Source organism: Pelophylax lessonae (genome assembly GCF_965119305.1).
Source record: "Pelophylax lessonae genome assembly, chromosome: 13".
NCBI classification, from domain to species: domain Eukaryota; kingdom Metazoa; phylum Chordata; class Amphibia; order Anura; family Ranidae; genus Pelophylax; species Pelophylax lessonae.
This window is the reverse complement of record NC_138780.1, coordinates 193,699,790-193,715,741: the sequence shown is the minus strand read 5'-3', so window position 1 is coordinate 193,715,741 and position 15,952 is coordinate 193,699,790. Positions and strand designations below refer to the sequence as shown.

The 15,952-nt window shown below is 47.6% G+C and overlaps 1 protein-coding gene across 1 annotated transcript in view; it reads right to left on the bottom strand.

Moving 5' to 3' along the window:
- The window catches only part of GOLGA5 (golgin A5), a 59,748-nt gene extending 52,118 nt beyond the window's left edge, over positions 1-7,630 (bottom strand). Inside the window, exons 1-2 of the mRNA XM_082275441.1 lie at positions 7,504-7,630; positions 4,642-5,237 (exon numbers count right to left, since the gene is read on the bottom strand). Of these exons, the coding sequence (XP_082131567.1) occupies positions 4,642-5,191 (550 nt within the window). The 5' untranslated portion in view covers positions 5,192-5,237; positions 7,504-7,630. The remainder of the gene's footprint in view (positions 1-4,641; positions 5,238-7,503) is intronic.
- Positions 7,631-15,952: the final 8,322 nt, after the last annotated feature.

The following is a 15,952-nucleotide window of genomic DNA, read 5'->3' as shown; positions in this document are numbered from 1 at the left end:
TAAATACCGGAAACATTTTTATTCAAATTTGCCAAAATTAAAAAAATTTTGGGCTTTTTTTTTTTATTATTTTATGGACAAAATTTTTTAGTGCAACCACTTCCTGCCAGAAGGCCGTCACATGACCTCCATAGATTGAAGTGGTGATATCTGGATGATGGGTGCAGCTACAGGCATCATTCAGAAATCTTTTATTTTCAGCCAGCGATTCCCTCACTTGTAAGAGCTATCCTAGTGGCTCATGAGCCGCTGGATTGCTTTTACAGGCAGCAGGAGGGGTAGTCCCCTTCTCCTGCCACCCTCCTGTGCCCCTCCAGGCTCTTCCGTGCGATGGGTGGACCCGGAGAACCGATCCAGTGGCGGCACCGGTTTACCATAGAGCTGGTTGTGGACCGAATGGTCCCCGCCCATCTCTATGCTCCTGGGAGACCAGAAGCGAAGTCATGGCGTCACATCTGGCGCTGGCAGATGTAAACACTGACAGTTTTTTTACCCTGAAAAGCCTGAGATCGATGTGATTTTTATTTATTTTTTATGATCTGATGCTTTCCAGGGTAGAGGAGATATCTGGGATCTTATTGACCCCAGATATCTCCATAAAGAGGACCTGTCATGCCTTATTCCTATTGCAAGGGATGTTTACATTTCTCATATTATATATATATATATATATATATATATATATATATATATATATATATATATATATATATATATATATATATATATATATATATATATATAATATTATATTTATTTTTATTTTTTTTTAGGGGGGGGTTCTGTGTAATTTGGTAGCAAAAAAAAAATTTTTTTTAAAAAAATGTTCTTTCCAATATATTTATTTTTTTTTTTTTTTTTTGGGGGGGGGGGGTTCTGCGTAATTTGTTCGCAAAGAAACAAAAAATTTTTTTACATGTAAAAGAAATGCCAGAATTGGCCTGGATGCGAAGTGGTTAACCACTTAAGCCCCGGAGGATTTGGCTGCTCAAAGACCAGGGTCTATTTTGCGATTCGGCACTGCGTGACTTTAACGGACAATTGCGCGGTCGTGCGACGCTGTACCCAAATTAAATTGACGTTCTTTTTTCCACACAAACAGAGCTTTCTTTTGGTGGTATTTGATCACCTGTGGGATTTTTACTTTTTGCGCTATAAACAAAAAAAGAGCGACGATTTTGAAAAAATAATATTTTTCACTTTTTTTATATGAATTTCTCAAAAAAAAAAAAAAAAAAAAAGTAAAAATGTATAAATCTTAATTTTTTTTAACATTTTAGGCCAATTTGTTTTCTGCTACATTTTTTTTTTTTTTTTCACCAAAAATATCGCAATAAGCATATTTTGATTGGTTTGCGCAAAGGTTATTGCGTTTACTAATTACGGGAAAGATTTCTGTCATTTTTATTGTTTTTCTTTTAACTAGTAATGGCGGCGATCTGCGATTTTTTTTTGCGGGACTGCGACATTGCGGTGGACAGATCGGACCCTTCACTGACATTTTTGACACTTTTGGGGGTACCAGTGACATTACTACAGTAATCAGTGCTATAAATATGCACTGTTACTGTAAAAATGACACTGGCAGGGAAGGGGTTAACTTTATTGGTGATCAGTGGGTTAAATGTGTCCCTAGGGGCGTGACTCTAACTGTGGGGGGGGCGTGGCTTGTGATGTAACCACAGAGAAATACGATCCTACATAGCAGGATCCTATAGTCTCTGCAGTTACTTCAGTGAGAAGGACAGACGGCTTTGTTTACATCAGCCGCCTGCCTATCTCCCTCTCCTGCGGGAGATCGCGGGTGGCCAGCGGACATCGGAGCCGCCGGTCACTCGCGCGGGGGATGTCCGGGAACGAGTGGGCGTGGGTGTCCAACCTGTGGCCCTCCAGCTGTTGCGGAACTTCAAGTCCCATGAGGCATTGCAAGGTTGACAGTTGCAAACATGACTCCCAATGACAGAGGCATGATGGGGCTTGTAGTTCTGCAACAGCTGGAGGGCCACAGGTTGGACACCCATGCCCTAGAGGCTTCTGGGCTAGCGACGTAAGCCCTACGTTGGTTTGCCCAGGAGCGCCAGACTGCCGCAGTAAATAGTCGTGCGGTGGTCGGCAAGTGATTAAACAGTAATCGCTACTAATAGTAGTTTGTACTTCTATCGCTCTCCACAGGGAGGTGCACAGCGCCATCTGCAGGCTGGAGAGGTTGGTCCACAAACACATTCTCAGCCTCCGTGTGAGCACCGCGATTATCTGTCATGAAGATCACATGACTGGGAAATGATGCTGATTGGGTCGGGATCTCTAGTCTGAGACCTGCACCTGTTAGTGACTGAACTAGCAGCGTGCACAGCTGTGTGCTGCTAGTTTACTACTGTAACAAATTACCGCACTGGTAACCAGGGATAAGAACGTTAATCTACAGATCAAAGTCATTGAATCATAAAACACAGATTACTTTTTTTTTTTTTTTTTTTTTTATATATATCTGCCTGGAGTTTAGTATTAAAGCTGAACTCCAGGAATCTTGAAATCTCTCCTAAAAATTTCTCACATGCATTAAAAAAAAAAAAAAAAAAAAAAAAATCAGCTTTTTCTTTTGCTAGAAAATGACTTAGAACCCACAAACATTATCTTTGGGGGAGAGCCCCCAGAAAGTAAAAAAATACAACTATCAAAATTTTAATACAATATTTGTGCTGTAATTAATCAAAACGCAAAATTTTCTGAGGGGGAAAAAAAAAAAAAACACTTTATTGAATTTTATTGAACACAAACACAATGTAATATACATTTTTTTTTTTTAGTAAAATATAAAAGATGATGTTACGTCAAGTAAATAGATTCCCGATATGTCACGCTTTAAAAATTGTGCGCGCTCGTGGAATGGTGACAAACTACGGTACGGGGGGGGGGGGGGGGGGGCGCTTCTGGAAGAATGGTCAAACATTCCCATAGACACTCCTAAACCTTGTGGACGGCCTTCCCAGAAGAGTTGAAGCTGTTATAGCTGAAAAGGGTGGGCCAACTCAATATTGAACCCTACGGAGTAAGACTGGGATGCCATTAACCACTTTACCACCGGAGGATTTTGCTGTCTTACGTCCAGGCCACTTTGTGATTCGGCGCTGTGCGACTTTAACTGACAATTGTGCGGTTGTGCGACGCTGTACCCAAACTAAATTTACGTCCTTTTTTTCCCACAAACAGAGCTTTCTTTTGGTGGTATTTGATCACCTGTGCAATTTTTACTTTTTGCGCTATAAACAAAAAAAAAGCGTAAATTTTGAAAAAAATAACAATATTTTTCACATTTTTTTATATGAAATTCCCCCCCAAAAAAATGTAAAAATCAACATTTTTTAAAATTTTCGGCCAATTTGTTTTCTGCTACCTATGTTTGGTAAAAAAAAAAAAAAATCACAATAAGCGTATTTTGATTGGTTTGCGCAAAAGTTATTGCGTTTACTAACTAAGGGAAAGATTTTTGTCATTTTTGGTGTTTTTTTTTTTTTTTTTTTTTACGAGTAATGGCGGCGATCTGTGATTTTTTTTTGCAGGACTGCGACATTGCGGCGGACAGATCGGACCCTTGACTGACATGTTTGACACTTTTGGGGGGACCAGTGACATTACTACAGTAATCAGTGCTATACATATGCACTGTTACTGTAAAATGACACTGGCAGGGAAGGTGTTAATTTTATTGGAGAGGGAGGGGTTAATGTATGCCTGGTGCTTACTAACGTGTGTGGGGGGGAGGGGACTGTGTGACACAGGGACAGATCGCGGGTTCAGCTATGCTGAACCCTGCAATCTGACCCTGCCTGTCACTGAGGAGATCCGCCCGCTTTGTTTACAGAAGCGGATGGATCTCCAAACTAGATTCCCGACGATCGGGGAAGAGCGGCGGTGATCACCGCCGCTCCTCCCCTGGCCCGACTCCCGCTGTGACTGAAAACAGCAGGAGTGAGCCTCCGGCAGCGCGCGAGCGCCGCCCACAAGGGGAGGAGTCCAGCGACGTAGGTCTACGTCGCTGGACGATAACAAGCCACATTGCTGCAGTAGAGGCACAGTGACTGGTCGTAAAGTGGTTAAAGTTCACGTAAAGGCAGGCGTCCCAATACTTTTGGTAATATAGTGTATGTACTGTTTAGATGGCCAATCCATATGCTGATCCAGCATCATCTACTCCTTTCCTTCCTTATCCTGACGGTCCCCGCCCCTTTTCGTTTATCGGATTTAGTGTATGGAAGGGCGTGTAAAAGCAGGCGTCCCAATACTTTTGGTAATGCACCCCAGATGTTTTGGAACTACATTTCCCATGATGCTCATCTACACTGCAGAGCGCATGAGCATCATGGGAAATGTAGTTCCAAAACATCTTCTGGGGTGCCAAGGTTTGCCATCACTAGTGTATGGAAGGATCCTGAATTACTGTGAGCCCAGCCTATGAGATGACACTCCCCCTAGTGGTAAATGTATAAAAAGACAGGCTGGGCTCACAGAAATCAGGCAGAATGACAAAGTGCCATTCTATCATTGCTGGACCAATGAGGAATCCGGGGATGGAGTGTGGAGCAGGTAAGTAGGATATTTTTGAGGGAGAAGTCAGGACAATAAACAGGAGAAACCATTTACCTGGCGTTTTCCGTTCAGTCTTGGGAGAGGCGCTGTGGGTGGTCTTGGCACTGTTGGGGTTGCTGGGTGCGGAGTGCCCGCTCGCCTCCCTGCTGGATTCTCTCCTGGACTCCAGGGTGCCGTTGTGCACTTTCTCCGAACTATTTAGGAAATCGAAAAGCTGCTCATCGTCCGGCTCGGACTTTTTCCGCCGTACAAAGTGGCTAGAAGCCCTGTGTGAAGGGGCGGGGGAGGTGGTTGATGCCCTGTTGGAGGGGGCGGGGGAGGTCTCTGTACTCGTCCTGCTGACAGACTTCACGTTGGCCGTGCCGGCGAGGAGAGTCGCCTTCTGGTTCTTTATATTGTCGGCGGCGGAGGAGATGAAGGCGGACTTCGTGTAGCTCGGGTGCTTCTCCTTCGGTTTCTCCGGCGGATCGTGGTCGGTGTAGTCGGTGCCGCTGGTCAGGATGACCTCGCCCTCATTGGTCTTGCTCAGGGCGGTGGCCGCTCCCTGATCCACCAAATTCAGCAGATCTTCCGCCTTACCGGCCAGGTCTACCAGCCAGGACATTGTGGGGGATCTCCGGGGTCAGCAGTCACAGCCCGCCACTCATCACCTGTAATGAAGAACAAAGACCGGGGGATTACCGGAGTCATAGAGAGGCTCCACCCTGAATGATGAACTAACCAATCACTGCAAGGAGCCGGGACACAATGATAATATTACTGAAAATTGTCTCTTTCTTATTTCCTGGGCTGGTTCACTCTGAACACCCCACTAGATTAAGCATCCAGAGGGAGGAGGGGAAGCCTGCACCAAGTGCCCGGCCTGACTGGTACCATGCACAGGTAGTCCACTGGGAACTGTACCATGAAGAGCTACCAGTTGGAAAAATGCATCATGCACGGGGCGCCTGCCTTGACCACCACCCTGCACGGGGCGCCCGCCTTGACCACCACCCGGCACGGGGCGCCCGCCTTGACCACCACCCGGCACGGGGCGCCCGCCTTGACCACCACCCTGCACGGGGCGCCCGCCTTGACCACCACCCTGCACAGGGCGCCCGCCTTGACCACCACCCGGCACGGGGCGCCCGCCTTGACCACCACCCGGCACGGGGCGCCCGCCTTGACCACCACCCGGCACGGGGCGCCCGCCTTGACCACCACCCTGCACGGGGCGCCCGCCTTGACCACCACCCGGCACGGGGCGCCCGCCTTGACCACCACCCGGCACGGGGCGCCCGCCTTGACCACCACCCGGCACGGGGCGCCCGCCTTGACCACCACCCGGCACGGGGCGCCCGCCTTGACCACCACCCGGCACGGGGCGCCCGCCTTGACCACCACCTTGACTGCCACCCCGCAGGGGGCGCCCGCCATGATCGCCACCCCGCAGGGGGCGCCAGCCTTGACCACCACCCCGCAGGGGGCGCCCGCCATGACCGCCACCCCGCAGGGAGCACCATTCAGACTGACACCATGCAGAAAGTGCCACCCAGAAATTGTACCATGAACAGGATGTCAGTTGGGACCGATATTAGGCACAGGTTGCCCACCAGCACTCTATCATGCACAGTGTACCCATTGGGTTGGTTACTATTCACAGGGTACCCATTGGGGTATGCACAGGGTGCCAGTCTGGACCACTCCCCAAGGGGACTAGTGCCATACACTGGGTGCCCGCCAGGAACTGTACCATGCACAGAATCCCAGTTGGGATTGGTACCATGAACGGGGTGACCTCCAGGGACAGTTCCAGGCACAGAGCGCCCACCCAGGCTGCTATCATGTACAAGGTGCAAGAGCTGTACAATACTCAGTGCGGGTGTACATAAGGTGCCCCTTGGACTGATACCACACACACTTCTCAGCCAATCAGTGATACTCAAAAAGAGGTCCCCCTACACCAGGGATGTGGGGCTCCACCCAAGACCAGGGCAGTGGGAAGTGGGGTGCCCTCCAGAATCGGGGCAGTAGGGCACCCTCCCAGGATCCCGGCAGTGAGGAGTGGGGCGCTCCCCCCCAGGATCGGGGAAGTGGGGCACCCCCCAGGATTGGGCAGTGAGAAGTGGGGCACTCCACCCCACTTCCCTTTGCCCCGATGATGGGGGGGCACCCCACTTTCCACTGCCCAATCCTTGGGGGGGGGTGAGGGCCCCACTTCCCTCTGCCCCCGATCAGGGCACCCCCCCGGGATTGGGGCAGTGGGGCGTCTCCCCCAGGATCAGGGCAGAGGGAAGTGGGGCACCCCACTTCCCTTTGCCCAATTGTTTTAGGGGGCGCACCACTTCCCTCTGCCCCGATCCTAGGGGGGCACCCCACTTTCCACTGCCCAATCCTTGGGGGGAGCGCCCCACTTATCACTGCCCCGATCCTTGGGGGGAGCGCCCCCCCCCCCCCCAGGATCGGGGCAGAGGGAAGTGAGGCGCCCCCAAGGATTGGGCAGTGGAAAGTGGGGCGCCCCCCTGGGATCGGGGCAGAGGATAGTCTGGCGCCCCCCCAGGATCGGGGCAGTGATAAGTGGGGCGCTCCCCCCAAGGATTGGGCAGTGGAAAGTGGGGCGCCACTTATCACTGCCCCGATCCTGGGGGGGGCACCCCACTTTCCACTGCCCAATCCTTGGCGGGAGCACCCCACTTCCCTCTGCCCCGATTCTAGGGGGGGGCGCCCCACTTATCACTGCCCCGATCCTAGGGGGGGGGTGCCCTACTTCCCTCTGCCCAGGATCGGGGCAGTGGGGCACCCCCATGATCAAGGATTTAGCCAATGGGAAGTGCCCCCACACAAGGCCCGCCCCCAGGTGAGGAGCAGTGCGGTATCCCGGTGCCGTGCTCTCACCTCTCCCCGCCGATACACACAGGATAGCACGGCTCTCCTCACACTCTGCGCTCCGCTCTCCTCTCCATCCTCTACCGGAGACGTGGACCCGGAACTGCCGACACACCGAAGGACCCAAAACAAGCTGTCCACGGCGCTGCCTGACCGCAATTCCTCACCATAGAGTCCCGGAAGATAGAGCGGTCAGCCATAGATACCAGCGAGATGACAGAGCGGCCTCCCATAGAGACGTCCGGGAGGGGTAGAGAGGCTCACAATAGTGACTGACCGATAGAGCGGCGCAGAGCGGCCGGAGGTCTCTGATGGCAATCACTGTGAAAATGAAAGCATAACTAGTTGCTATGGCAACAACTCCATCATTGTCATCCTCATCATTATCATTATTATTATAGAGGATTTATATAGCGCCAACAGTTTGCGCAGCGCTTTACAACATGGGGGCAGACAGTACAGTTACAATACAATTCAATACAGGAGGAATTAGAGGGCCCTGATCCTTAGAGCTTACAATCTAGGAGGGAGGGCAGGGTGAGACCAAAGGTAATAATTGTGGGGGATGGGCTGATGGAGAAAATTAAAGTATAGTAAGGTGACCAGATTTTTAAAATGAAATCCGGAGACATATTTTTGTTTTTTTTACTAGTAATGGCGGCAATCAGCGAGACTGCGATATTGCGGCGGGCAAATTTGACACTAAGGGGTTAATTTACTAAAACCGAAGAGTGCAAAATCTGGTGCAGCTCTGCATAGAAACCAATCAGCTTCCAGGTTTTATTGCCAAAGCTTAACTGAACAAACTGACGTTGGAAGCTGATTGGCTACCATGCACGGCTGCACCAGATTTTGCTCTCTCCAGTTTTAGTAAATCAGCCCCTAAGGGGTGACACTTTGTGGGAACCAGTGACACTAATACAGTGATCAGTGCTAAAAAAATATGCACTGTCACTGTATTGTGACTGTATAGATTTTACCCCCTTCTGACCAGGGCCTATTTTGCGATTTGGCATTGCGTGACTTTAACGGACAATTGCGCGGTCGTGCAACGCTGTACCCAAATTAAATTGACGTCTTTTTTTCCCCCCACAAACAGAGCTTTCTTTTGGTGGTATTTGCTCACCTGTGCGATTTTTTAATCATGCGCTATAAACAAAAAAAGAGCAACAATTTAGCAAAAATAACAATATTTTTCAAATTTTTTTATATGAAATTCCCCCCAAAAAAAAGTAAAAATCAAAATTTTTTAACATTTTAGGCCAATTTGTTTTCTGCTACATATGTTTGGTAAAAAAAAATCGCAAAAAGCGTATTTTAACCGTTTTGTGCAAAAGTTATTGCGTTTACTAACTATGGGAAAGATTTTTGTCATTTTTATTGTTTTTTTTTTAATGAGTAATGGCGGCGATCTGCGATTTTTTTTTGCGGGACTGCGACATTGCGGCAGACAGATCGGACCCTTGACTGACATTTTTGACATTTGACATGCTATAATGAGTGGACCTTTTTAGTCTGGCCGCTAATAACCAACAACATGGCCCCCTCCAAGGTGGCGACAACTAGCGGACTAACAATGTCTACTCATTATAGCGTGTACCGGAGTGTAAAGGCTGCCGGTGTTCTGTGAAAACACCAAATTGTCAAAAATACTGATAAATAAAAAGTAATAGATCGGCGCTTTTGCACGAAATAAAAAAAAAAATTAAAAAATGTGAAAAAAACATAAAATATACAAATGAGTGTAAAAACAAATAATAAATGAATATAAAAAGTCTATAAGTGCATAACATGAATAAAAAAAAAATAAATGAATAAAAAAGCACAGTGATAAACTAATCCCAATGTGTAATACAATAAAATAGAAATCACTATAACATATAACTGATATCTAAAAAAAATAGATGTATTATGAAAGTCCATAAATTTGGTGAAAAATTATGAAAAAATATGACTGAAAATTCCAAAAAAACGTGAATAATAATGTCCGAAGATAAGAGTGTCCCCGGTGTGGAATCCCAGCAAATACCATCCACCATCAAGTGCAATGGCCGCTCACCTTAACTCTATATAATAGAATATAGATCCTAATGTTGCATGTTAAATGTTTGTTTTGCAGTAAATGTTAAGAGAAGACATGATGGTGTATTTGATCAGTTTTTATAACCACGGACAAAACGTGGAAAACCTGGGACTATCTATGGCTATAAAAATCCTATATAATAATAATAACAATAATAATAATGGGTCATCATCAGCACTGTTTGCTTACTGCAGTTTTTCTGTTGGTAACATGTCATACTCTTTTTCAGTCACAAGGTGGCAGCAAAACACCTCTTCTAGTCATAGTTTTGTTTTATGAAATACCACCTGTAATAATAAAATGAGACTATGCAATAAATTTGATTCTTTTCTGGTATAGCTTTTAGCTTTAAATAGAAAAATTGCCCCAAAATTGTAAACATGCCGGTGGGTGGATGAAACTTGCCTTTTAGTTACACAAAGCCACAGGTTTTCATTTTACACCATTACAACCTTCTAGCTGCCAACCTCCCAATGACCAATGGCATCAGTCGATAAGGAGGATGTCAGTTGCCTGCATATCATCCTTGTTTGATCCTCCCTTGTCTCTTTCCATCAGCTTTGGGGTCTCATTAGCTGAGTGATGGAGAAAAACTTAGGGAGAAGAGAAACATTAGAATACTAGTCAGTACCAGTGTGCAAAAGAGTTTTGGAACAATAAAGTATCTCACAAAAGTCAGTACACCCCTCACATTTTTGTAAATATTTTATTCTATCTTTTCATGTGACAACACTGAAGAAATGACACTTTGCTACAATGTAAAGTAGTGAGTGTACAGCTTGTATAAGAGTCGGTTCACACTATGGCGACACGACTTCGGGGGCGACTAGTGAAGTCGCCGTGCACCGCCACTTCGGCGCGACTTGCACGGACTTCACATAATGGAAGTCAATGCAAGTCGCTCCGACTTCGGTCAAAAGTAGTGCAGGAACCTTTTTCTAAGTCGGAGCGACTTGAGTCGCTCCTATTAGAATGGTTCCCATAGCACAGAATGGAGCACGACTTGTCAGGCGACCAAGTCGGTTGACAAGTCGCAGTAGTGTGAACCGGCAGTAACAATGTAAATTTGCTGTCCCCTCAAAATAACTCAACACACAGCCATTAATGTCTAAACCGCTGGGTAGGCGTCTCTGAAGAGATGGGTTTTCAGCGATCGTCTGAGTAGCATGTCCCTTTAAAGTAAACCAGGGAGGTCTCCATAGCGCAGGGGTGTCAAACTTAATTTAATCGCAGGCCGAATCAGCATTATGATTGCCCTCAAAGGGCCAGTTGTATCTGTAAGACTAGATGTCCAGAGCACCCCACCCCCCTTACATCAGATGTCCACCATCAGAAGTCAAGAGTCCCCCACCCTCGTTTACATCACAGGGCACCCCTTACCTTGTGCTGCTACCGGGAAGAAGCTGGGGCGGAGCTGGGAAGCAGAAAGTGAAGAGTCTGGAGGAGGACCAGAGGAGGGCTAGAGTCTGTTGAATGCTAAGACTAGGGGAAGTGGAGAGAAGGGGGTGCTGTGACTGTACAGAGAGGTGCAGGATCTGTAGGAGGAGTTCTGTCTTCCTCTCTGTTGCGGACTGCTGAGATGGGGAAGGGGGGGGGGGATACAAGTCTTTCTGTGGCTGCATGGAGAAATGCAGGGTCTGGTGGAAGAGTTCTGTCCTCCTCTCTGCTGCTAACTGCTGAGACAAGGTGGGAGAAACAATGCAGCTGCAGGAGAGGTGCGAAGGCCACATGAAATGGCCTGGGGACCCGGATTCGGCCCAGGGCCTTGTGTTTGACACGTGTGGCATAGTGGATAAAGTTACAGGTTTGTTTTAATGTTTTAATCTGCCCCACCCCCTAGCAACACATACATACCTTTCCTTTAGGGCCGGTCCACTGAGTGTGTTAAGCAAGAACTTTCGTTTTTTTTTAATTACTGCACATCCACCCCCAGGTGTTTGTTTTAAACGTACCCCCAATACAATCCACTTGCAGTCACTAAGCTCACCATTTCTCATGCTTTTTTCAGTCATGGCACATTTAAAGAATATGGAAAGTCTAGACCCCCCCCCCCCCAAGTCTACAATGTACAAAATGTAAATGTTACCTGTCAATGGGAAACCTGAGTCTGGGACGACCAAGACACACAACCTCCAGGATGAAATATAACTTTACATCAGAGCCCCCTTTCTCATTAGAAACCCCCTTCATAGCAGAGGTCTCAGCTTCACAACATGTCAGAGGGTTCCCCCATCATTAGAGCCCCCCCATTACATCATATGTTCCCATTACATCAGAATGTTACATGACAATGGGGAACCTGAGCCTGGGACAATGCACACAACCTTGATGAAATGAACTTCTCATCAGCAGTCCTCCTATCACATCAGAGGTCCTCCTATCACATCAGAGGTCCTCCTATCACATCAGAGGTCCTCCTATCACATCAGAGGTCCTTCCATCACATCAGAGGTCTTCCATCACATCAGAGGTCCTCCATCACATCAGAGGTCTCTCCATCACATCAGAGGTCCTCCCTTCATATCAGAGGTCCCCCCATCACATCAGAGGTCCTCCCATCACATCAGAGGTCCTTCCATCACATCAGAGGTCCTCCCTTCATATCAGAGGTCCCCCCATCACATCAGAGGTCCCCCCATCACATCAGAGGTACTCCCATCACATCAGAGGTCCTCCCTTCATATCAGAGGTCCCCCCATCAAATCAGAGGTTCTCCCACCACATCAGAGGTTCTCCCACCACATCAGAGGTCCTCCATCACATCAGAGGTCCTTCCATCACATCAGAGGTCCTTCTATCACATCCGAGGTCCTTCCATCACATTAGAGGTCCTCCCATCACATCAGAGGTCCTTCCATCACATCAGAGGTCCCTCCATCACATCAGAGGTCCCTCCATCACATCAGAGGTCCTCCCATCACATCAGAGCTCCTCCCATCACATCAGAGGTCCTCCCATCATATCAGAGGTCCTCCATCACATCAGAGGTCCTCCATCATATCAGAGGTACTCCCATCACATCAGAGGTCCTCCATCACATCAGAGGTCCCCCCATCACATCAGAGGTACTCCCATCACATCAGAGGTCCTCCCATCACATCAGAGTTCCTCCATCACATCAGAGGTCCTCCATCACATCAGAGGTCCTCCATCACATCAGAGGTCCTTCCATCACATCAGAAGTCCTTCCATCACATCAGAGGTCCCTCCATCACATCAGAGGTCCTTCCATCACATCAGAGGTCCTTCCATCACATCAGAGGTCCCTCCATCACATCAGAGGTCCTTCCATCACAGCAGAGGTCCTCCCATCACATCAGAGGTCCTCTCATCACATTAGAGGTCCTTCCATCACATTAGAGGTCCTTCCATCACATCAGAGGTCCTCCATCACATCAGAGGTCCTCCATCACATCAGAGGTCCTCCATCACATCAGAGGTCCTCCCATCACATCAGAGGTCCTTCATAACATCAGAGGTCCTTCATAACATCAGAGGTCCCACAATCAAATTAGAGGTTCTCCTTCGCATCAGAGGTCCCTCCATCACATCAGAGGTCCTTCCATCACATCAGAGGTCCTCCATCACATCAGAGGTCCTTCCATCACAGCAGAGGTCCTCCCATCACATCAGAGGTCCTCCATCACATCAGAGGTCCTTCCATCACATTAGAGGTCCTTCCATCACATCAGAGGTCCTTCCATCACATCAGAGGTCCTCCATCACATCAGAGGTCCTCCATCACATCAGAGGTCCTTCCATCACAGCAGAGGTCCTCCCATCACATCAGAGGTCCTCCATCACATCAGAGGTCCTTCCATCACATCAGAGGTCCTCCATCACATCAGAGGTCCTCCATCACATCAGAGGTCCTTCCATCACAGCAGAGGTCCTCCCATCACATCAGAGGTCCTCCCATCACATCAGAGGTCCTCCATCACATCAGAGGTCCTCCATCACATCAGAGGTCCTCTCATCACATTAGAGGTCCTTCCATCACATTAGAGGTCCTCCCATCACATCAGAGGTTCCATAATCACATCAGAGGTCCTCCCATCACATCAGAGGTCCTTCCATCACAGCAGAGGTCCTCCCATCACATCAGAGGTCCTCCATCACATTAGAGGTCCTTCCATCACAGCAGAGGTCCTCCCATCACATCAGAGGTCCTCCCATCACATCAGAGGTCCTCCATCACATCAGAGGTCCTCCATCACATCAGAGGTCCTCTCATCACATTAGAGGTCCTTCCATCACATCAGAGATCCTTCCATCACAGCAGAGGTCCTCCCATCACATCAGAGGTCCTCCATCACATTAGAGGTCCTTCCATCACAGCAGAGGTCCTCCCATCACATCAGAGGTCCTCCCATCACATCAGAGGTCCTCCATCACATCAGAGGTCCTCCATCACATCAGAGGTCCTCTCATCACATTAGAGGTCCTTCCATCACATTAGAGGTCCCCCCATCACATCAGAGGTCCTCCATCACATCAGAGGTCCTCCATCACATCAGAGGTCCTCCCATCACATCAGAGGTCCTCCATCACATCAGAGGTCCTCCCATCACATCAGAGGTCCTCCATCACATCAGAGGTCCCCCCATCACATCAGAGGTCCTCCATCACATCAGAGGTCCTCCCATCACATCAGAGGTCCCTTCATCACATCAGAGGTCCTCCCATCACATCAGAGGTCCTCCATCACATCAGAGGTCCTCCCATCACATCAGAGGTCCTCCATCACATCAGAGGTCCTCCCATCACATCAGAGGTCCTCCATCACATCAGAGGTCCTCCCATCACATCAGAGGTCCCCCCATCACATCAGAGGTCCTCCCATCACATCAGAGGTCCTCCATCACATCAGAGGTCCTCCATCACATCAGAGGTCCTTCCATCACATCAGAGGTCCTCCCATCACATCAGAGGTCCCCCCATCACATGAGAAGCCCTCCATCGCAACAGAGGTCCCTCCATCACATGAGAGGTCCTTTCATCACATCAGAGGTCCTCCATCACAATAATATTCCTGATTATATCACACTGCACTGCGGGGTACATTGTGAAATCAAATTCTGTTTGCTACTGGTAAAAAACTCCACGATAAAATGAATAGTGGGGGAGATTTACTAAAACTAATGGGGATATGTGAGGTCTTTGATTTTTACCTTTAATGATAGTCATCAATAATAAATTGACATAAAGTATGGCCTAAAAAATATGTCAGAAAACCATCTGGACATTCTGAGAACATCTGTGGTATTTTATCTAGAGTTAGTATCTGGGAAGGTCTGATTTTTCTTTTGTCCACCATGCTGCTTGGTATAAAGATGTAATCTATAAACAATGTAATGTTGCTGCAAATAAATCAATCCCTTGCCTGGAGGGGATCACTTGGGGGGCTGTGAGGAGGACCTCTAACTGACCAGCATTATACATATAATGCGGCAGGTCGTCTTTGTACCGCAAAACGACGTAACTGTACGTTGCTTCGCGGGACCACGAGTGGGGGCGAGCATGCGCCTATTTGCCTAAGGGGGAGCCAATCAGCGGGTCCGGCAGCCGCAATTGCCGCCGGACACCTGCGATCGCTCCCTGTGGAGACAGAATGGCGATCTGCCGTTGTAAACACAGCAGACCGCTGTTCTGTCAGTAATGAACACAGGGATCCTGTGTTCCTCTTATTTAGGAACACAGGTCTCTGTGTTCATTAAGTAAATACATCTCCCACACAGTTAGAAAGCACTTCCTAGGGACACATTTACCCTTTGATCGACCCTGATGTTAACCCCTTCCCTGCCAGTGTCATTAGTACAGTAACAGTGCATATTTTTAGCACTGATTACTGTAGTAATGTCACTGGTCCCCCCAAAAGTGTCAGTTAGGTGTCCAATCTATCCGCCGCAAGTCCCGATAAAAATCGCTGATCGCCATTACTAGTAAAAAAAAAATAAAAATGACAAATCTTTCCCCTAGTTTGTAGACGCGATAACTTTTGCACAAACGAATCAATATACTTTTATTGGAATTTTTTTTTTTTACCAAAAATATGTAGCAGAATACAAATTTCAACTAAAATGATGAAAGAATTTGATTTTTTTTTATTGGGAATGTCATGTGAATTTTTTTTTTTTTTTTCAGTATTGTCGCTCTTTTTTTGTTTATAGCGCAAAAAATAAAAATCGCACAGGTGATCAAATACCACCAAAAGAAAGCTCTGTTTGTGGGGAAAAAAGAAGGACATCAGTTTTATTTGGGTACAGCGTCGCACGACCGCGCAATCGTCAGTTAAAGTAACGCAGTGCTAAATCACAAAAAATGGCCTGGTCATTAAGGGGGAAAAACCTTCTGGTCCAGAAGTGGTTAAAGGAGTTGTAAAGTCAGAAGGATTTTTATCTTACTGCATTCTATGCA